The sequence below is a fragment of the Cyclopterus lumpus genome, chromosome 13 (genome assembly GCF_009769545.1).
Source record: "Cyclopterus lumpus isolate fCycLum1 chromosome 13, fCycLum1.pri, whole genome shotgun sequence".
NCBI lineage: Eukaryota > Metazoa > Chordata > Actinopteri > Perciformes > Cyclopteridae > Cyclopterus > Cyclopterus lumpus.
Window position 1 is genome coordinate 3,148,437 of NC_046978.1, and position 15,538 is coordinate 3,163,974.

Consider the following 15,538-nt stretch of genomic DNA (forward strand, 5'->3'; position numbering starts at 1 on the left):
CATTGCCAATAATGCAGTTCTCTTCTAGTGTGGCCTCAGGATATTTTACACATATTATTGAAACACTCACACTTTGTTCTCTGTGTGTGCTTCAGTATTACAAATGCAGAGGAAGTTGAAGGAGTAAATATGAATAGACTAACAGTGACTGAGAGAGACATCATCCTTACTGTATAAATACATTGAGTCTTTGGTTTGTTTTAGAAGCAACAGTTTTATTTGTAGCTGTGAAAAAAGGGGAAAACAACAGTCGCCTCCTCTAAATGTTCACGTTCAGGAATAAAGTGCAGAATTGTTTTCACAGCTTGTGTAAAAAAAATTAAATAAGACCAAAAACAACGAAATGTTAAAATATCAAAACTAACAATGGGGATCTGGAAAACATAAATAGGATACAGAACAAGATGAGATCTCATACAACATTGTATCAGCAATTATATTCAATCCACTTAAATCAGGCTTGCACTTATGATACATAAAAAAAGGAAATCAGTTGACGTTTTCGAGTCGTTGGCAAGGCTAGCTTACATCAAAGGCACAGCATTGTTCAGAGGTAACGATCCTTTGCAAAGAATTGCTGCGGCAACATTCTCATGGATCCTCAACACGTCCCCACAGACACGCCCAACATGCTTGACAGAACAGAAACATGGCAAACTATCTTGTGTACAGTGCAGGCCCACGGACGAACACATCAACCAGCAGGGGCTTTACAGAAGCATATGTTGTGTCCCAGCCTTTACATTGACAGAAGGTTACATGCTCTGTGAGTCTCACGGTTACGTGATGAATCGTGCTCTCCTATTAGGCTGCGGAGTTAACTGAATTACTAAGAAAAATCCAGAAAAGTACGGCCCTGAGCCAAAGGAGTGTGACGAGGAGGTGAGCGGTGAGACAGGCCAGTTTAAGTGCTATTATATCAGAAAGACCAGCAGTGGTTACAGCCTCTGTGGGCATCACACACAAAACCAAGCAGTCAGAAAAAACACAGAACATCATTCGCAAAGTACCAGTCTGTAGGCAGCAGGCAGAGCTGGGACGACACATCCTCTTGGTAGCAAAGACATTTTGGTGCCAAAGCTTGAAAAGTAAAATATAGTAATGCTTCCCATAGTGCTTTCCAACTTTAATGTTGAACACAACAAAATGCATGTAAATAATCAGAAACCGTTCGCTATCAAGAGGATGCATTTCCCAGATCCCATTTTTACAGTTGAAAGGCTCTATCAGTGTCTTGCATTCATATATATACCTGAACCGACATCATTTATTTTCTTCTCACAAGTAGCCCAAGAGAGGAAATGAACAAACATGGCTTCAACCAGCCATTTGGTAATATAGTGCAAATTAAAGTACTCAAAACTATACAAAAAGATTTCAGTGGCTATATATATATCCTTTTTAGCTTGACTTTCTTTGCTAGCTTGTTTTGTCTTTCACTCTTTGTTTTCTTATTTAAAATCACATCATTGAGAGACAAAAAGTAGCTTGGTTTAGGAGTTGGGCAGAGCGAGTACATCATGCAGTTTGAGAAAACAACAGCAAGGAAAAAATCAAAAGATCATTATTGATAGAAGGTGCAAGAGAGATATCTAACAGTGGGAGAAATGATTTCTGAGGAGTGCACATATTTATGCAATGCACGCAGACAGATGCACAGACATATGCACAGACATATGCATATATACAGTGATATTTACAGCTGAAATGTACATGTATACACACAGTGGGTCATCAACAGGAGGAAGGACAAATATGTTGCCAGACAGCTGACATGATGAGGCAGTACCTCATCACACCTGAACGACTTTACAGTAAATGAGACGAGAGTCAGTAAGTGAGTAACATTTGATTGCCCTTAAAAGTCTAAAATCACATCTTATTAGAGTCGATGATAATATGCAGATTTACATCAGCAAGTTTGATTTGATTTAATAATCCAGCATTACAATTAAATTTACTACAGCACATGAAAAACACTTTGTGGATGACAGACTATAACATTTACTGAGCTTAAACTGAGGGTAAGGGATATTTTGTGGTGATAAGATTCCTCTTATCTCAAATGCTAAAAGCCTCTAAACGGCCACAGTAGCAACAATGTAGAAAAAACAAAAAGAATAAAGCTTTCATCTGCGCCCTCTCCATAATTTCAACTAGTTGGCCAATAAAAATATGGCAATGTAGCATACGTATACAAAATATGTCTGTACATTTACAATATTTAAAACATTTACAATGTACACTGGTCTGTGTTTGAATGTATAAGATGCCACGACAATATGAATTAGATGCGCTGACAGCTCTTTAAATTGAGAGACAACGTACCGAATTTAAGCAAAAGATTTCAATGTAAAGTCAGTGCGACACAATAAATGAGGGGGAGGGGCCACAGTCGCATGTAGGTCTCATAGTTTATGACCAAATGAGGTGAGAAGGACACGATGAACCAGGATATGACCTGATAGCATTATCTACACTCGTGCATTCTTCAGTGAATTATTTAAAGCTTGAAATGTTGTCTTTGACTTGTACAAGTGGTGAGCTAGTCGATCTCGACCTTTACAGTCTTAAACGACAGGTGGGCCCCTCTCCTTGGCATTTTTCCTAAGTTCAGTTTTGATATCTGAACCAAAAGCAAAATCAAACCAAACTCACACAGAAACACCTGCAAACATGTACAGTACTGCACAATGCAGCGGCCCAAAGTGAGGAGGCTGAAGGTTTGTCTACTTTGACGTCCATATGAATTTACACAAAGTATCTTTGAACGGTATCACCGCTAATGTGAAATCTACATGATTCAAGAAGTTGAGTCATGATTTGAAAGTTGGGTCTGATTGCATATGACATCTTCCACGTTAGCTTCGGGTGCAGCAGAATCCAGCTTCTGTAGTTAATGTCTCTTGATTTGACTTTGAATGTGCGTGCGTCTTGAGCAGGTGGCCTTTCAGATCCACGTTTTCCCCCTGAGTCTTGTTAGGCTTGAGCAAGCCTACGCCCGCAGCTTCAAACGTGGTGGAGTATATACACGACTCCTCCAGTCTTTGCCCCGCCGTGAGGCAGGCGATCGCTGCCCATGTGGGGGTTACTCCGACTTCCCACTCCTCCAGTCGTGTTAAGCCTTACTCCGGCTGTTCGGGGTGGCTGTGCAGGCCGTTTTCAGGGCGCGGGATGCTGTGGTTCTCCCAGAAGGCCTTGTGCAGCTGGTCCACTTCAGACACCAGCGGTAGACCAATGTCCAAGTGCATCTTCAGGTTCTCCAGCCACTCCTCAAGTCTGGAGAAAGCTGGCCTAAAGATTAAGAAAGCAGATAGGCATCTCAGTTTAGAATATTATTTTATGTATTTTCATTCACAACACAATGAAACTCCTCTTGTGCATAATTCTAGCCAGAACTAGCTGGTTCTGGTTCCTTATTAAACATATCAGTAACACAGTTTTCAGTGAAACTTTGCACATTAACATCTTATATTTGGTACAGAAACATTGCTATTGTGTGTACTTTATTACAGTACATACAGTAGCATACAATAGTACATACAATATCAATTGATGAATAATTACCCTGAAACTTTGAGTGAGAGTAAAGAAAACATTTATGTTGGGTGAGCTGTGCCTTGAGGTAAAAGTTTAATTTGGATCTATTGTAGATATCTGACCGTTTGTCTGCATCCAGGTCACAGCACACAGCAGCCATGGGGAAGAAGGCAGGAGGACAATTAGGAGGACAGAAGTGCTCCAGGAAACCAGACACGTTCAGTCCGAAGTCCATCGCTCTGGGGAGGTAGTCGGGGTCTGCGTTCACCCTGCCAATTATCTGGAGAGGGCAAAGAAACAATATAGAAAAACAGCGAGAAAGAGAAAGAAGAGTTAAATATGGATTCTCCTTTGCAGATCTGCTGAAAACAGTAAACCCTCCAAACTGAAGCGGATCGTTCTCAGCAAACCACAACTTCCGTTTGTCTGCCCGTCAGAAGCCACTTAAAGACAACTTTGCTTTTCTGCTCCCTCTAATCCCTCAAATATTTTCTGGCTAATGGTGTCCATCTGGGAAAGTCATATTCTGGAGCCTCAGAGAGAGTAAACTGTTGAGGCCAAATGATGTGGATGGAAAGCAATTAACTTGATTTTTGGAGAAGCACGACTTTTCCCTCGTAAATTTAAATAGATGTTTCATAAATATTGTGAGGACTTGACAATATTTTTCACAGATGGCCATATTTTCCATATTTTGCACACAACCTGTCAAAATACAAAGTTCAGAATGCTGAAGCAAGATTTAATTTTAAAGTAACAAGCAAGTTTTTGGGAAAAAGCTATCAAGGCATTTTAGTTCTGATAATCAAACCCCTCTGAAAAACCTAGTTGCTTTTTATTAGTACTGAGAGTGGAAGGTCACTCACCTCGCAGAGCATGATACCAAAAGAAAAGATGTCTACTCTCTCATCGTAGCTCTTCCCTGAGGAGGGAAAATGACAGAATTAGTCTGTTGTTAACTTTCATTGGGAAAGCCACATAGTCATCAACTGTAGTTTCCCTCATTTTAGGAATGTGTGAATGGGTTTAAATAAATAAATGAGCATTTCTATTGTACTTAAAAATACAAAAGTGTCCCTGCCGATCATACCGTGGATCATCTCAGGAGCCATCCAGTAGGGGTTTCCCACAACGGTGTACCTCTTTCTGCGGTCGTGCTTCTTGAGGCCGGGCAGTTTACCCTGCGACAACTTCTCCTCGTGCTTGTCGTCCACCATGAGCCGAGCCAGCCCGAAGTCGGCCACTACCACTGTGTTGTTCTACACAAGGAAAATTAAACTTATCGTTATGCTGCAAGCATACATACTGCCTAATACTGCAAGAGAGAGCGATATGACTTTAGAAAGCCTAGCATTTAACTTAAAGCTTCTAATTTTTCTTTGGGTGAATTTTCAGACAACACTTCAGATGTACTGACTTTTTTGGAGTAGGGCAAGCTGCAAGTTTCCCCTGCAAGATACTGCTAACAAAGCTCAGCGATTGTAAGGTGCCCCAGCAAATGACAGGTGCACAGGTGTTGAATCCCCAAAGAAAACATAAGTACAATGTACATACATGGGGTATGTCCTCACACACGCACGCATGCACGCACGCACGCACGCACACACGCACACACGCACACACGCACGCACACACGCACGCACACACGCACGCACACACGCACGCACACACTTACCTCTCGGACTAGACAGTTGTGTGAGTTCAGGTCCCGGTGGATCATGTTCATGGAATGCAGATATGTCTGAATGACATATAGATAGACAGACAGACAGACGGGAGAAGACAGAAAGGAAGGATGAATAAAAACAATAAACATAAAAATAGAAGCTTTTAGTTGTGCTGTAATTTAAAGTCCATGCCAAGATGAACAATCCTGCCTTGTAGCTGGTGTTGTAAATACAATAATGCAGTTGTGCACAATGTTCCTCATTCTAGTCCTATCGGGGGAAAACATTAAGAACCGATGGTCTAATCCTAAGTGGTGTGTGTGCAACTCACTAACATGACCATTAGAGGGAGACAGCCGTGAAGATAATTGGAAGCAAAGCACTTTCCTTTACTTCTGCAATTCAAGGACTTTCACTGTCTGAGGAGGCTTCACAGCTTCCTTCAACTATTACGATGACATGCAATTTTCCAACTCACCATTCCAGCAGCTATGTCCTTGGCAAAACTGACCCGCTGGTTCCAGGGATAGTTGCTGTCCTGTGAGCAAAAATCAACCATGACAATGAATCATGACATCCAACCAAAACGTTACACCTGCAAAACATAAAGACTCCATCTGAGGCAGATGCAAAGACAGACTAAGAGCTCTACTGAATACTTTTCAAATACTGAGCAGGAAGTAGACAACCTCAAATGTATGCAGGCTCACACTGCCCTCTTACCATTTTCTTGATGATTTCTCTCAAGGTGCCTCCCTTTATGTACTCTGCAATGAAGTTGAGCCTCTTGTCCTTGTAGAGGACTCCAATGAACTTGAGCACGTTGGGATGATCAAGGCAACGCATGACCTTCACCTGATGAAACAACAGAGACATATTCTCACACTCACTGAATTCTGCTCTGCTGTAGCATTTTGACAGTCTGACTTTGGACAAGTTGAAACTGCAAAATTAGGTTTAGTTTGCCATTTTGGAAAGCACCAATATTCACTATGTTGCCATTGTATAAGAAGATTGATCCCACTCTCATACTCAATATGTAGCTGCAGCAGCCTGTTAGCTTGTAGCATAAAGACTGAAAACAAGGTGGAAACGGACCTCCTGGTCTGTCAGAAAGTGACAACATCTGCATTCCCAGCACCTCTAAAGCTCCAATTCTCCATTTCAGAGAATCTAGTTCAGAGATTTGTTCTAGTTCAAGATTGTTTGTCAAAAGGTTGCAGTCTATGAAATGTGCGGACTGAATTTAATCAGGTGGACTTACGGCGTCACCTAATTCACAAACTGATATCTAAATCTCAGCTTTAGTTCACATTGTCCCTGAACCCCACAACAGGTTTATGCTCTATTTATTTTGATAAGCAAGGCACCAGAGAAACTCCCTGCATAGTTGAGAACTGCTAAATAAACAAGAAAAAGCTGCCCAACAAGTGTGGCTGAAGAGGTTACAACAAGTGTTCCCAGCACTACTACAGTATGACACCTCGTAACACATTTCCCTCCCTGAGGGGTGTGAACGAGGAGGAGGCAAGTCTCTATTGCACACACATAAACCTGAAATATTATCCTTCAAGTCTCATGATGCCTTTGTCTGTTATGTTTGGTGCATTCCTTTTTCTCAAACCAGATCACAAGACACTGAGTTGTGTGAGACTTAGGCCACCTACAAACAAACAGCTAGAGGGAGTAATAATCATGCTTCTTTGTGGTCGGCGTTTGTTTTATAGCCACTCTTTCTACTCTGTCGTCAGCTACACCACAAAGCAAAGACTCTGTGTTATTGTGACCTAAAAATAAATCTGATACCCCACACATACGGGAACCATTTTCCTGAACTTCAAACATTCCAATTAGAAGGTTGTTAACTGGATGAGTCTTCAATACTGAACATAAAACAGGAACATCAGAAGTAATTAAGATCACTTCAAGGGTAAACATAACTCAAGAAGTCTGACAGAAGCCTAAACTTCAGCGTATGAGACATTTTCTGTTATTTTTGCAGACAGGAGATTAATGAAGCTTTGTGTGGCAGTGAAATGAGTTCTGCTCTTCCACCATTTCCACCACACTCCCCTTTGTCCTATTTCAGAGGTAATTTCATGTATTTTACTTTCATTTTTTCAGGTGAGAGAATCCTTCCTTTTGTATTCAGTCATGTCCTACATTCACACAGAAGAGATGCTATTTTTAAACTACAATTTCAGCTTCTGGTAATGTAAAAAAATAGAGATTTTTTCTTTTACCTCCTCAGCACAGATATTTCCAACTGGTCCAGAAATTTAAACTGGCAATATACTTATATATATGTATATAACTTAACGGTACAGACTGCCATAATTTTACTGATTAGAAATTTGTTTGTATTCAAGGAGATGATTAATGAGCATACTGTTTATTTTATGATCTGATGATCTGACTTAATGATTTTACATTTCTGTTACGTAACATCTGGGATTGTCCATCTCCACTCACCTCTTTCAGGAATGTTCTCTGTGTCTCATCATCAAAGCGAATCAACTCCTTCATCACCATCACCTCCCCAGTTTCCTTGTGGGTCACCTACAAGATGCAATGATGCAAAAAAAATCAGTGGTGTGAGAGTTTCATTCCACCTTCTGCATGTCAGCATGGGAAATGAAAAAGTTCAGGATATGTTTTAACCACAAACATTTTAGCCTCCTGCCTCTCTACACTTCTCTTTCTCGTCTCAATGCTGCCACCTTCTGGACATTGTGCGTTTCTCTTCAACGCCGCAGAAGCACTTTACATACAGCGAGATGTGTCTCTGTGCCCAAATCTACCTTGATGGCCTGTCCAAAGCAGCCTTTCCCCAGCACCTCTCCATGGATGAGGTCGGATGGGCGGAAGATGCGATGCGTCTGATTGGACACGACGCGGAGTGACTCTGACCGATTGATGTCCTTCCTCTGGGAGATGGGGGACGCTGCATTGCTGGAGCCTGGTGACTTATCAATGCTGTAGCTCCTCCTGGAGGGTGAGAGGAGAGACGGGAAGAGAGACAGGAAGAGATAGAAGAGAAGGAGAAGGAGAATAATAATATTATTAGTATTTGATTACTGTTTGCTGCTGCTATGATCTCATTGGGAATAACAGAAGTTTTCATCTAAGTGTATCATTATCAAGGACAGGTACAAACTACTACCACAACTTTTTTATCATGTGCTAACCCGAGTTATTGTTATTGTTTTTGTCAATTAGATATTTATTCTACACATTTAGGCTTCGTCTCAGGGGGTAGAGAAAATAGCAAAAAGATCTCAGTCTGCAATAAGCAGCTCTGAATCTGTTTCTTACGTGATGATACGGGATCTCAGGCTGTTGATGTCGATGTTGGGGGGCTGTGTGATGGGCAGGATGGGGCACCCTGACAGCGGGGTGGACAGGGGGCCGTCCACTTGCTCTTCAGCCTCTGATGAGCCTCCCTCCTGACTGTGAGGGTCGTGCTCGATAGTGAGCTGCAGCAGCCGGCTCGTCTCCTGGATGAGCAGGTCGATCTGGAGAGCAAGAGTTCAGATGAGGGTGGTCAGTCCACATTTACAACAGCAGAGGTCATTATTAGAATTGGAGAAATTCTCCAATGGATGAAATCTGGTGAAATGCTTAACAGTGGTGCAATGAAGAAAGAATGTGATGAAGATCCCAATTGCATTTCCATGCTCGTGATACAATAAAGTCAAATCTTTCATTGTGGTCAATACCTCATCCAGAGGGACATTGTTAATAGGCGTCCCGTTGATTTCAAGGATCCTATCTCCAACATGAATGGAGTTTTTCACATCTGGACTGATGCAGTCTGGTTCCACCCTGAATAAAGAAGAAATTATAATTTAAAAAAAAATAAAAAAAATATCTCTTCAATCACCTTTCTGCACACGTTGAAACATTTCAGTTTGGACACAGACCTGTAATCTGATAAAGTCTCAGCTCATTTGAATAACAGTGGCTTAGATTTCTGCTCATTTCCTTTTCCTTCCACTCTATTATACATTTTAAATGAATCTCATCTATCACACCGTCCACCCTTCCTCATCCTTTGTCCTCCACCACACTGACCTCTTCTTCTAGAGTTAGTGTCTCCTCTCTTCACACAATGACAATCCACAAAACACCCACACAAACATGGAAAGATGGACTCACTGGGAGACTCTGACAGTGTGTCCATCAGGACTGTAGCCGTTGGTCGGGCTGAGCGGCTGGTCGATGGCCACAGAGAAACCTCGTCCTCTGCGTCCGTTGTTCCCCTCGGCGGATGCTGGGATGGACACAAGTGTGACCGTGTGAGGGATCCGTGAGCATGGCGGAGACACCGGTGTGACGATGGTCTCGTAGTAACAGGGGCCGCTGGAGCCGGAGAGGAAGTGAAGGGAAGGATAGATAGGAAAGAAAGAAAAAAGTTATAAAAAAAGAAAATGTGAGGGATCTGGCTCTAAAGCCATCCATGCAATCATAAGGGGAACATCAACTTCCCATTACTGCAGTTTTATAGCATCACATGTTGTTGACAACATGTTGCTTTGCTGAGTTTGGGAAAACCCGGAGATGACTAGTATTCATTAAAACCATGAAGAATGCTCAGAATGTAAGGAGGACTCATAAAACAGCTCTGAAATGATTTAAAACTAACACACCAGAGATGACATTTTATCTGAATGACCTTTTTACAAAACAAACAGCCCACCTTGACCCAATCTGGTAAACCTCTTAATAAATGTAATTATCTGAGACAATAACACTGTCATCATCCATTTCCCCTCAGAGAAGAGAAGAGGACAAAGGCTGTTCTGTTTGTATCTCTGCATAATGCAGCTTGTTGCACAGTGAATGCCGACAGTCCCACTAACACAACCCCGCAGCTAAACAAGTCAAGAACAACCTGAACCAGAGACAGAAACAGAAAGAACATATTTGAGTATTTTCAGGTTTACAATCAGAGCCATCAAAACAGAGACTGTGGCAGTAAATAGAAACAATCTTCTCTGAATCTACGGTGTTTTGAGAGATTTCCCGCAGTACATCTCTGTCACCAGCTTACAGCAACTGTACTTTGAGCAGCTTTTTTTTGGCAGTATATTTGGTACAAAATACAAAAAAAGAAGCACCCCATCTCAAACAATGTGAATGTGAATGTGAATTTACACCATCCATTAATAAGTCAGTTGTCACCACAGTTGGTTGTAGTGTCACCAAAAAAGTCTTTGAAGCACAAAATAAGCTGCAGAAATATAAGATTTTGTCACTCAACTGCAGCTTTTCACACTTCAAAGGGATTTCAAGTGGATTAGTTTGTTGCAGAAAAGAGAATAGGAACAACTAACTCAACCTTAATTAGTGGGGGAACGGAGCTACCACACCGTAAACTGCACAAGCTTTGATTTGCCAGTGTTAAAACATTAGGCGAGTTAAAGAGGAATGAAACAAGGTTTACATTTCATAGTGCAATTTGAGTTTGACAGACTTTGATATTCAGGTCTTATAATATTGTGCTTGAGGCTCACCAGTAGAGTTTGGATCTCTCCACCAGAGCGTATGTGTCGCCATCACCGATAAATGTCCTGCAGTTCAGACAGGTGAAGCATTCTGGGTGATATTTCTGTTCTCCTGCAACCTGTTAAGAGAAAAGCACAAAGACACAGTTAAAAGAACATTCAGTCTGCTCTGGGCTGGGAAAATGTGATGTACAAAGAGGTAACAGGATAGTTTTCTGATCTCTAGTGAAAACACTGCAGGCCAGGAATTCACAACAATGTTTCTGATGTGACCGGAGCAACAGGCAGCATGAGGCTTTGATATCTGGTCGAGGGCGAGGTCTGTTCACTGAGGGTAATACTGAGAGCTGGGAGATTGAATTTGCTGCTGCCAGATCCCCCTCCGAGAGCTCAGGGCAGTTTTGCAAACAAGAGAGGGAATTGAGTTATGGCCAAAAAGCAGAGCAGGCAATGAGCTGATTAATCACACTGGCAGTTTGGAGAACGATGCTGCTAGAGGTTTCAGCATGTTCTTCAGACCAACGAGACAAAACCACACTTCAAAAACTGTTTACAAATATTAGACAAAATTGCGACAAAATTAAAGATCAACTTCAGGAGTAAGGACCTTCCCACTTTTACTGCTGCTCATTAAATCCTTTGTCCTCGCTTGTGACTGATCAACTGAGAAATAGATTAAGTGGCCCACACCTCCACATATATCCATATATCCCCTTTTAACTCCTTCAGGTAATTTTGCGCCCATCACTGTTAATGACCCACCCACTTGAATACCTGATGACTTCTATGATTAAACATGAGCTGTTTGCTCCCCGGAGGCCGTGCTCGTGGTTTCATCTTGTGCTTTGAGTGGCAGAACATTTTGGAGGGAGTAAGCCCTCTGACAGCACTTCTCAACTGCAATGATCTGCATTGCAAATTCAGTATACCAAGAGGGAGGCGGGGCATTTAAAGGAGGGGTACTGAACAAAGAACAACCATCCATCCATCCATCCATTTTCAATACCGCTTATCCTCATTAGGGTCGCGGGGGCGCTGGAGCCTATCCCAGCTGACATAGGGCGAAGGCAGGGGACACCCTGGACAGGCCGCCAGTCCATCGAGGGCACATGTAGGGACATACAACCATTCACTCTCACATTCACACCTATGGGACATTTAGAGATCAATTAACCTGCAGCATGTCTTTGGACTGTGGGAGGAAGCCGGAGAGCCCGGAGAGAACCCACGCTGCCACGGGGAGAACATGCAAACTCCACACAGAAGGACCGCTCCGACCGGGAATCGAACCCGCGGCCCTCTTGCTGTGAGGCGACAGTGCTAGCCACTACACCACCGTGCAGCCCCAAAGAACAAACAATTAAATGCAAAAAGAAAATTCAAGAAAATTGAAATTTGGCATTGTGCAGTATCATTATCTAGAAAACTGATATTTGCATATTATTTCGTTAAAAAGGCACATTAGATTATATTAAAATAAATAATTCAGAGAAAACATCTAGATCATAAAAGGTTAACTAATATTTGTAAATATGAAACCACCAAAATCACGAAGAGCAAAACATGAGCTCACGGACGCAGAAGTCTGTGAGCTGAAGTCTGAGATGCCTCATTGGTTACTGGAAAACTTCAGCAGAACTATCTATCACCCAAAAAAAGAAACCCTACTTTGAAATGGTCCATAAATATGTAAGTAAACAGGGTAACTGAGACAAAAAGGATGAACATGTGAAGATCAAAGAATCAATGAATTCACTACAGCCATATGTCTGCTGCCCCACCCTCCTTGGAGAGCAGCAGTGAAACCAAGAACACACACCAACAGATAAACACATGCTGACGGTCCTCAGGCTGCAGGGAGGAAGGTACCGTACAAGCACATCCATGAACTGCTTTTTAAGTCATTAATCTGAGCAGAACCTTGCAGCAAAATACCAGGAAAACATGCCACCAATTGGTTATTATAAAAGGAGTAAGATAGCATTCCCACTTTGCTGTACTTTGTTATGTCAGGGTTTTCTATCCTCAATGTTCCTGCTTTTAAAGTGAAAACAATAAAGACTAAACAGGCAATGTGCAGATGAAATATTGTCTTCCTTTTCAACCTGGTCTAATGTTCAAGTTGACAATACAACATCATTGCAGGGTGACAGAGACAGCGAGAGAGACAGATAGACAGAGAGAAGACAGAAAGAGAAACAGAGAGAGAGAGACAGAGAGAGACACAGAGACAGAGAGAGAGAGAGACACACAGAGAGAGAGCGAGAGAGCGAGAGAGCGAGAGAGAGAGACAGAGAGACAAGATAGACAGAGAGACAAGATAGAGAGAGAGAAAGACAGAGAGAGAGACACAAAGAGCGAGAGAGACACAGAGAGAGAGAGAGAGAGAGAGACACACAGAGAGACAGCGGGGAGAAAACAGATGAAATGGCTTTGTAATGGACAAGGGCAGAAAGCAGCTGTGGGTCTTATTGACCGACTTAATTTCTTTATGTGTCCTCCAAGCAGCCTCATAAAAAGGAGCCATAAACAATGTCTGATATTGCCAGCAAGAGTAAACACAATGCATCAGATGAGTGAAGACAATCTAAGACTGTAACCAACATAAGACCACTGTGGGATGGAAAGACCATCTCAAAGTTAAATACTGTTTCATCATGATTTGTAGCATCAGAAATGTGTGTGGATTGCTGTGAATTATTATGAATCTATTTGTGAGTGTTTGTGTGTCACTTAGGTGCAGCCCTAAGACAAGAAGAGAGGACAGCTGGACAGAGATGAAAAGACTGTGTGGCTACACTGTGGCTGCCATTTGCTTGTCCCACAGAAACACACACACACACACACACACACTCACTCTTAAACTACATTTTACAGGCAACAGCTGCTGTGCTCAGATTTAGAACATCCTCTCCAAAGTGTAGAAATAAAGACAAATAGGGAGAAGGAGAAATTTCAAATAAATCATCAGTTTATGTGATATCAAACTCAATCAGACTCAAACAGTATTTTGTTATTTGTGAATTAGCTCATAATGCATGCGAGTGTGTGACTGCGTTTAAGTCGGTCATGTAGCCTCGGGGCCTTCTCTAGTGACAACAAATCAAACTGTGTCTCCCCGGGGGGGGGGGGGGTCGACGGGGTCCAGGAGTAACCGTGTCAAGTTGCAGCACATTGTTCAGTTGCCATGTGTGATGAGAATCTCAGTCACATAGTTACCTTAATATCAGAAAATTGAACAAAAAGAGACAAATCACATTTCTGTAGCGTACATGCTCAAGTTATTACACTCGACTTTTTATTCCCGAATATACCAATATTGTTTCTACTGATCCCTTAAAACAAAGTTTATTATTCCACTATGTTTGTATTGTCTATGAGTTAACAGAGCGGGATTCCCCTCCTTAGATGTTTAATTTGATCTTCTAGAGGCCTGGATTGTCACGGCCCTTAAGCTTTATTTGTTTTTAATGATTTATCTGCGTGACCTTAAGTTAGCTGTGGAATGTGAACGGACCCTTTTAAGACATTTGGAGGAATTTATGGCGGTCTAATGCTCTCAGCGACACTAAACAGTGAAGAAACACGTTGGTAGTAAGTCAGGGATGCTTCAACTCCTCCACACATCAGTCACCCATGTTGACTTTTCCTGAGCTAAAGTCTAGGTTCACACTTCGTAGGTTAATTCAGCTTTTACTTGAGTGTAAAACTATACAGTGACTCATAGGCTACCAGATGACCTAAAAGTCAAACTAAAGATTTTAATAATAATACAGATACAAATAATTTGAGTGAACTCCTTTTTCATGGTGTTCCTTCAGAAGTTGTTAAAACATCGCTCACTTTTTAGTTCCTGTAATTATTGGTTATGTTTCAAACTGAATCATTTAGTTTTCATTTTGCCCTCAAAACATTTTCAACATATTTCAGATTTTCCCTGTGAAAGTTTCCATTTTGCTCACATCACTTCCCATTTCCCTTGTTGATTATATCTGGTCGACAAATGCCTGAGCGTGTGTCTAAAAAACACATATGAAGAGCATCAATACACGCCAACTGTTCACATATAGAGGAAGTTACTTGAAAATAAAAAGGCACGGTGATCATCTGTTGAGTTTTTCAAGGGGCTGAAGACCTTTCATAAAATCATGTCATGGTAGCTGAACATTTTCCTCTGATAAAAGTAGATGAGTATTTGCCAGACACAATGATTATACACTTATTATCCATCACTGTTCTGGCATTTTAGACTCTTTATGAGAAAAGTAACATGGAAAATGTTGCATATAAGATACTGTGTTTTTATATATTTTAAATATTTTAATGTTTCATGCTATTGTTTTATGTATTTTGTTATACATATGAGTCATCAGACTGAGCATCTGTTGCTGAGGGACTTCGCAGGAAAACAGTATAGGAGATCCTTAAGTTGAGCTAAAAACAATAGTTGATTAATCGATTAGTCAATGAATCAACTTGATAATTGATAAGTTGTTTCAAAAAGCCAAATGCTTCCAGCCTCTGAACTATCTCTGCTGGGTGGAGCTTTTGTTGAGCACACAGAAGTTGGAAGTGCCAAGGAGCCTAATATATAAAAGACATGACTTATGTGTATAAGTGCATGTGTTGATTCACAGCAGGACCTCATCAGGAACCTCTCCATGCCCGCTGATCTCTTTACCTCAACGAGTCCCACATAAACACCAGTTGGACCCTCTGACTTCACTCCGCTACGGCTAAATGTGGAACGATGAGCTCATAACAACACCGCTGGAGGTGCTTCTGAAAGGCCTAGCTAAATCACGGGAGATCTGGCTCTGCTTA

General features: G+C 41.6%; 1 protein-coding gene across 3 annotated transcripts in view; it reads right to left on the reverse strand.

Annotated features, from left to right (window-relative positions):
- Positions 1-194: 194 nt before the first annotated feature.
- The window catches only part of limk1a (LIM domain kinase 1a), a 43,762-nt gene continuing 28,418 nt past the window's right edge, over positions 195-15,538 (reverse strand). Inside the window, exons 4-16 of one of the 3 annotated variants that reach the window (XM_034548774.1) lie at positions 10,724-10,833; positions 9,366-9,569; positions 8,927-9,032; positions 8,523-8,722; positions 8,009-8,195; positions 7,680-7,766; positions 5,931-6,062; positions 5,686-5,745; positions 5,216-5,281; positions 4,631-4,799; positions 4,407-4,462; positions 3,663-3,820; positions 195-3,294 (exon numbers count right to left, since the gene is read on the reverse strand). In XM_034548774.1, the coding sequence (XP_034404665.1) occupies positions 3,126-3,294; positions 3,663-3,820; positions 4,407-4,462; positions 4,631-4,799; positions 5,216-5,281; positions 5,686-5,745; positions 5,931-6,062; positions 7,680-7,766; positions 8,009-8,195; positions 8,523-8,722; positions 8,927-9,032; positions 9,366-9,569; positions 10,724-10,833 (1,704 nt within the window). In that variant the 3' untranslated portion in view covers positions 195-3,125. The remainder of the gene's footprint in view (positions 3,295-3,662; positions 3,821-4,406; positions 4,463-4,630; positions 4,800-5,215; positions 5,282-5,685; positions 5,746-5,930; positions 6,063-7,679; positions 7,767-8,008; positions 8,196-8,522; positions 8,723-8,926; positions 9,033-9,365; positions 9,570-10,723; positions 10,834-15,538) is intronic. The other 2 variants (XM_034548776.1, XM_034548775.1) reach the window with 2 other exon arrangements.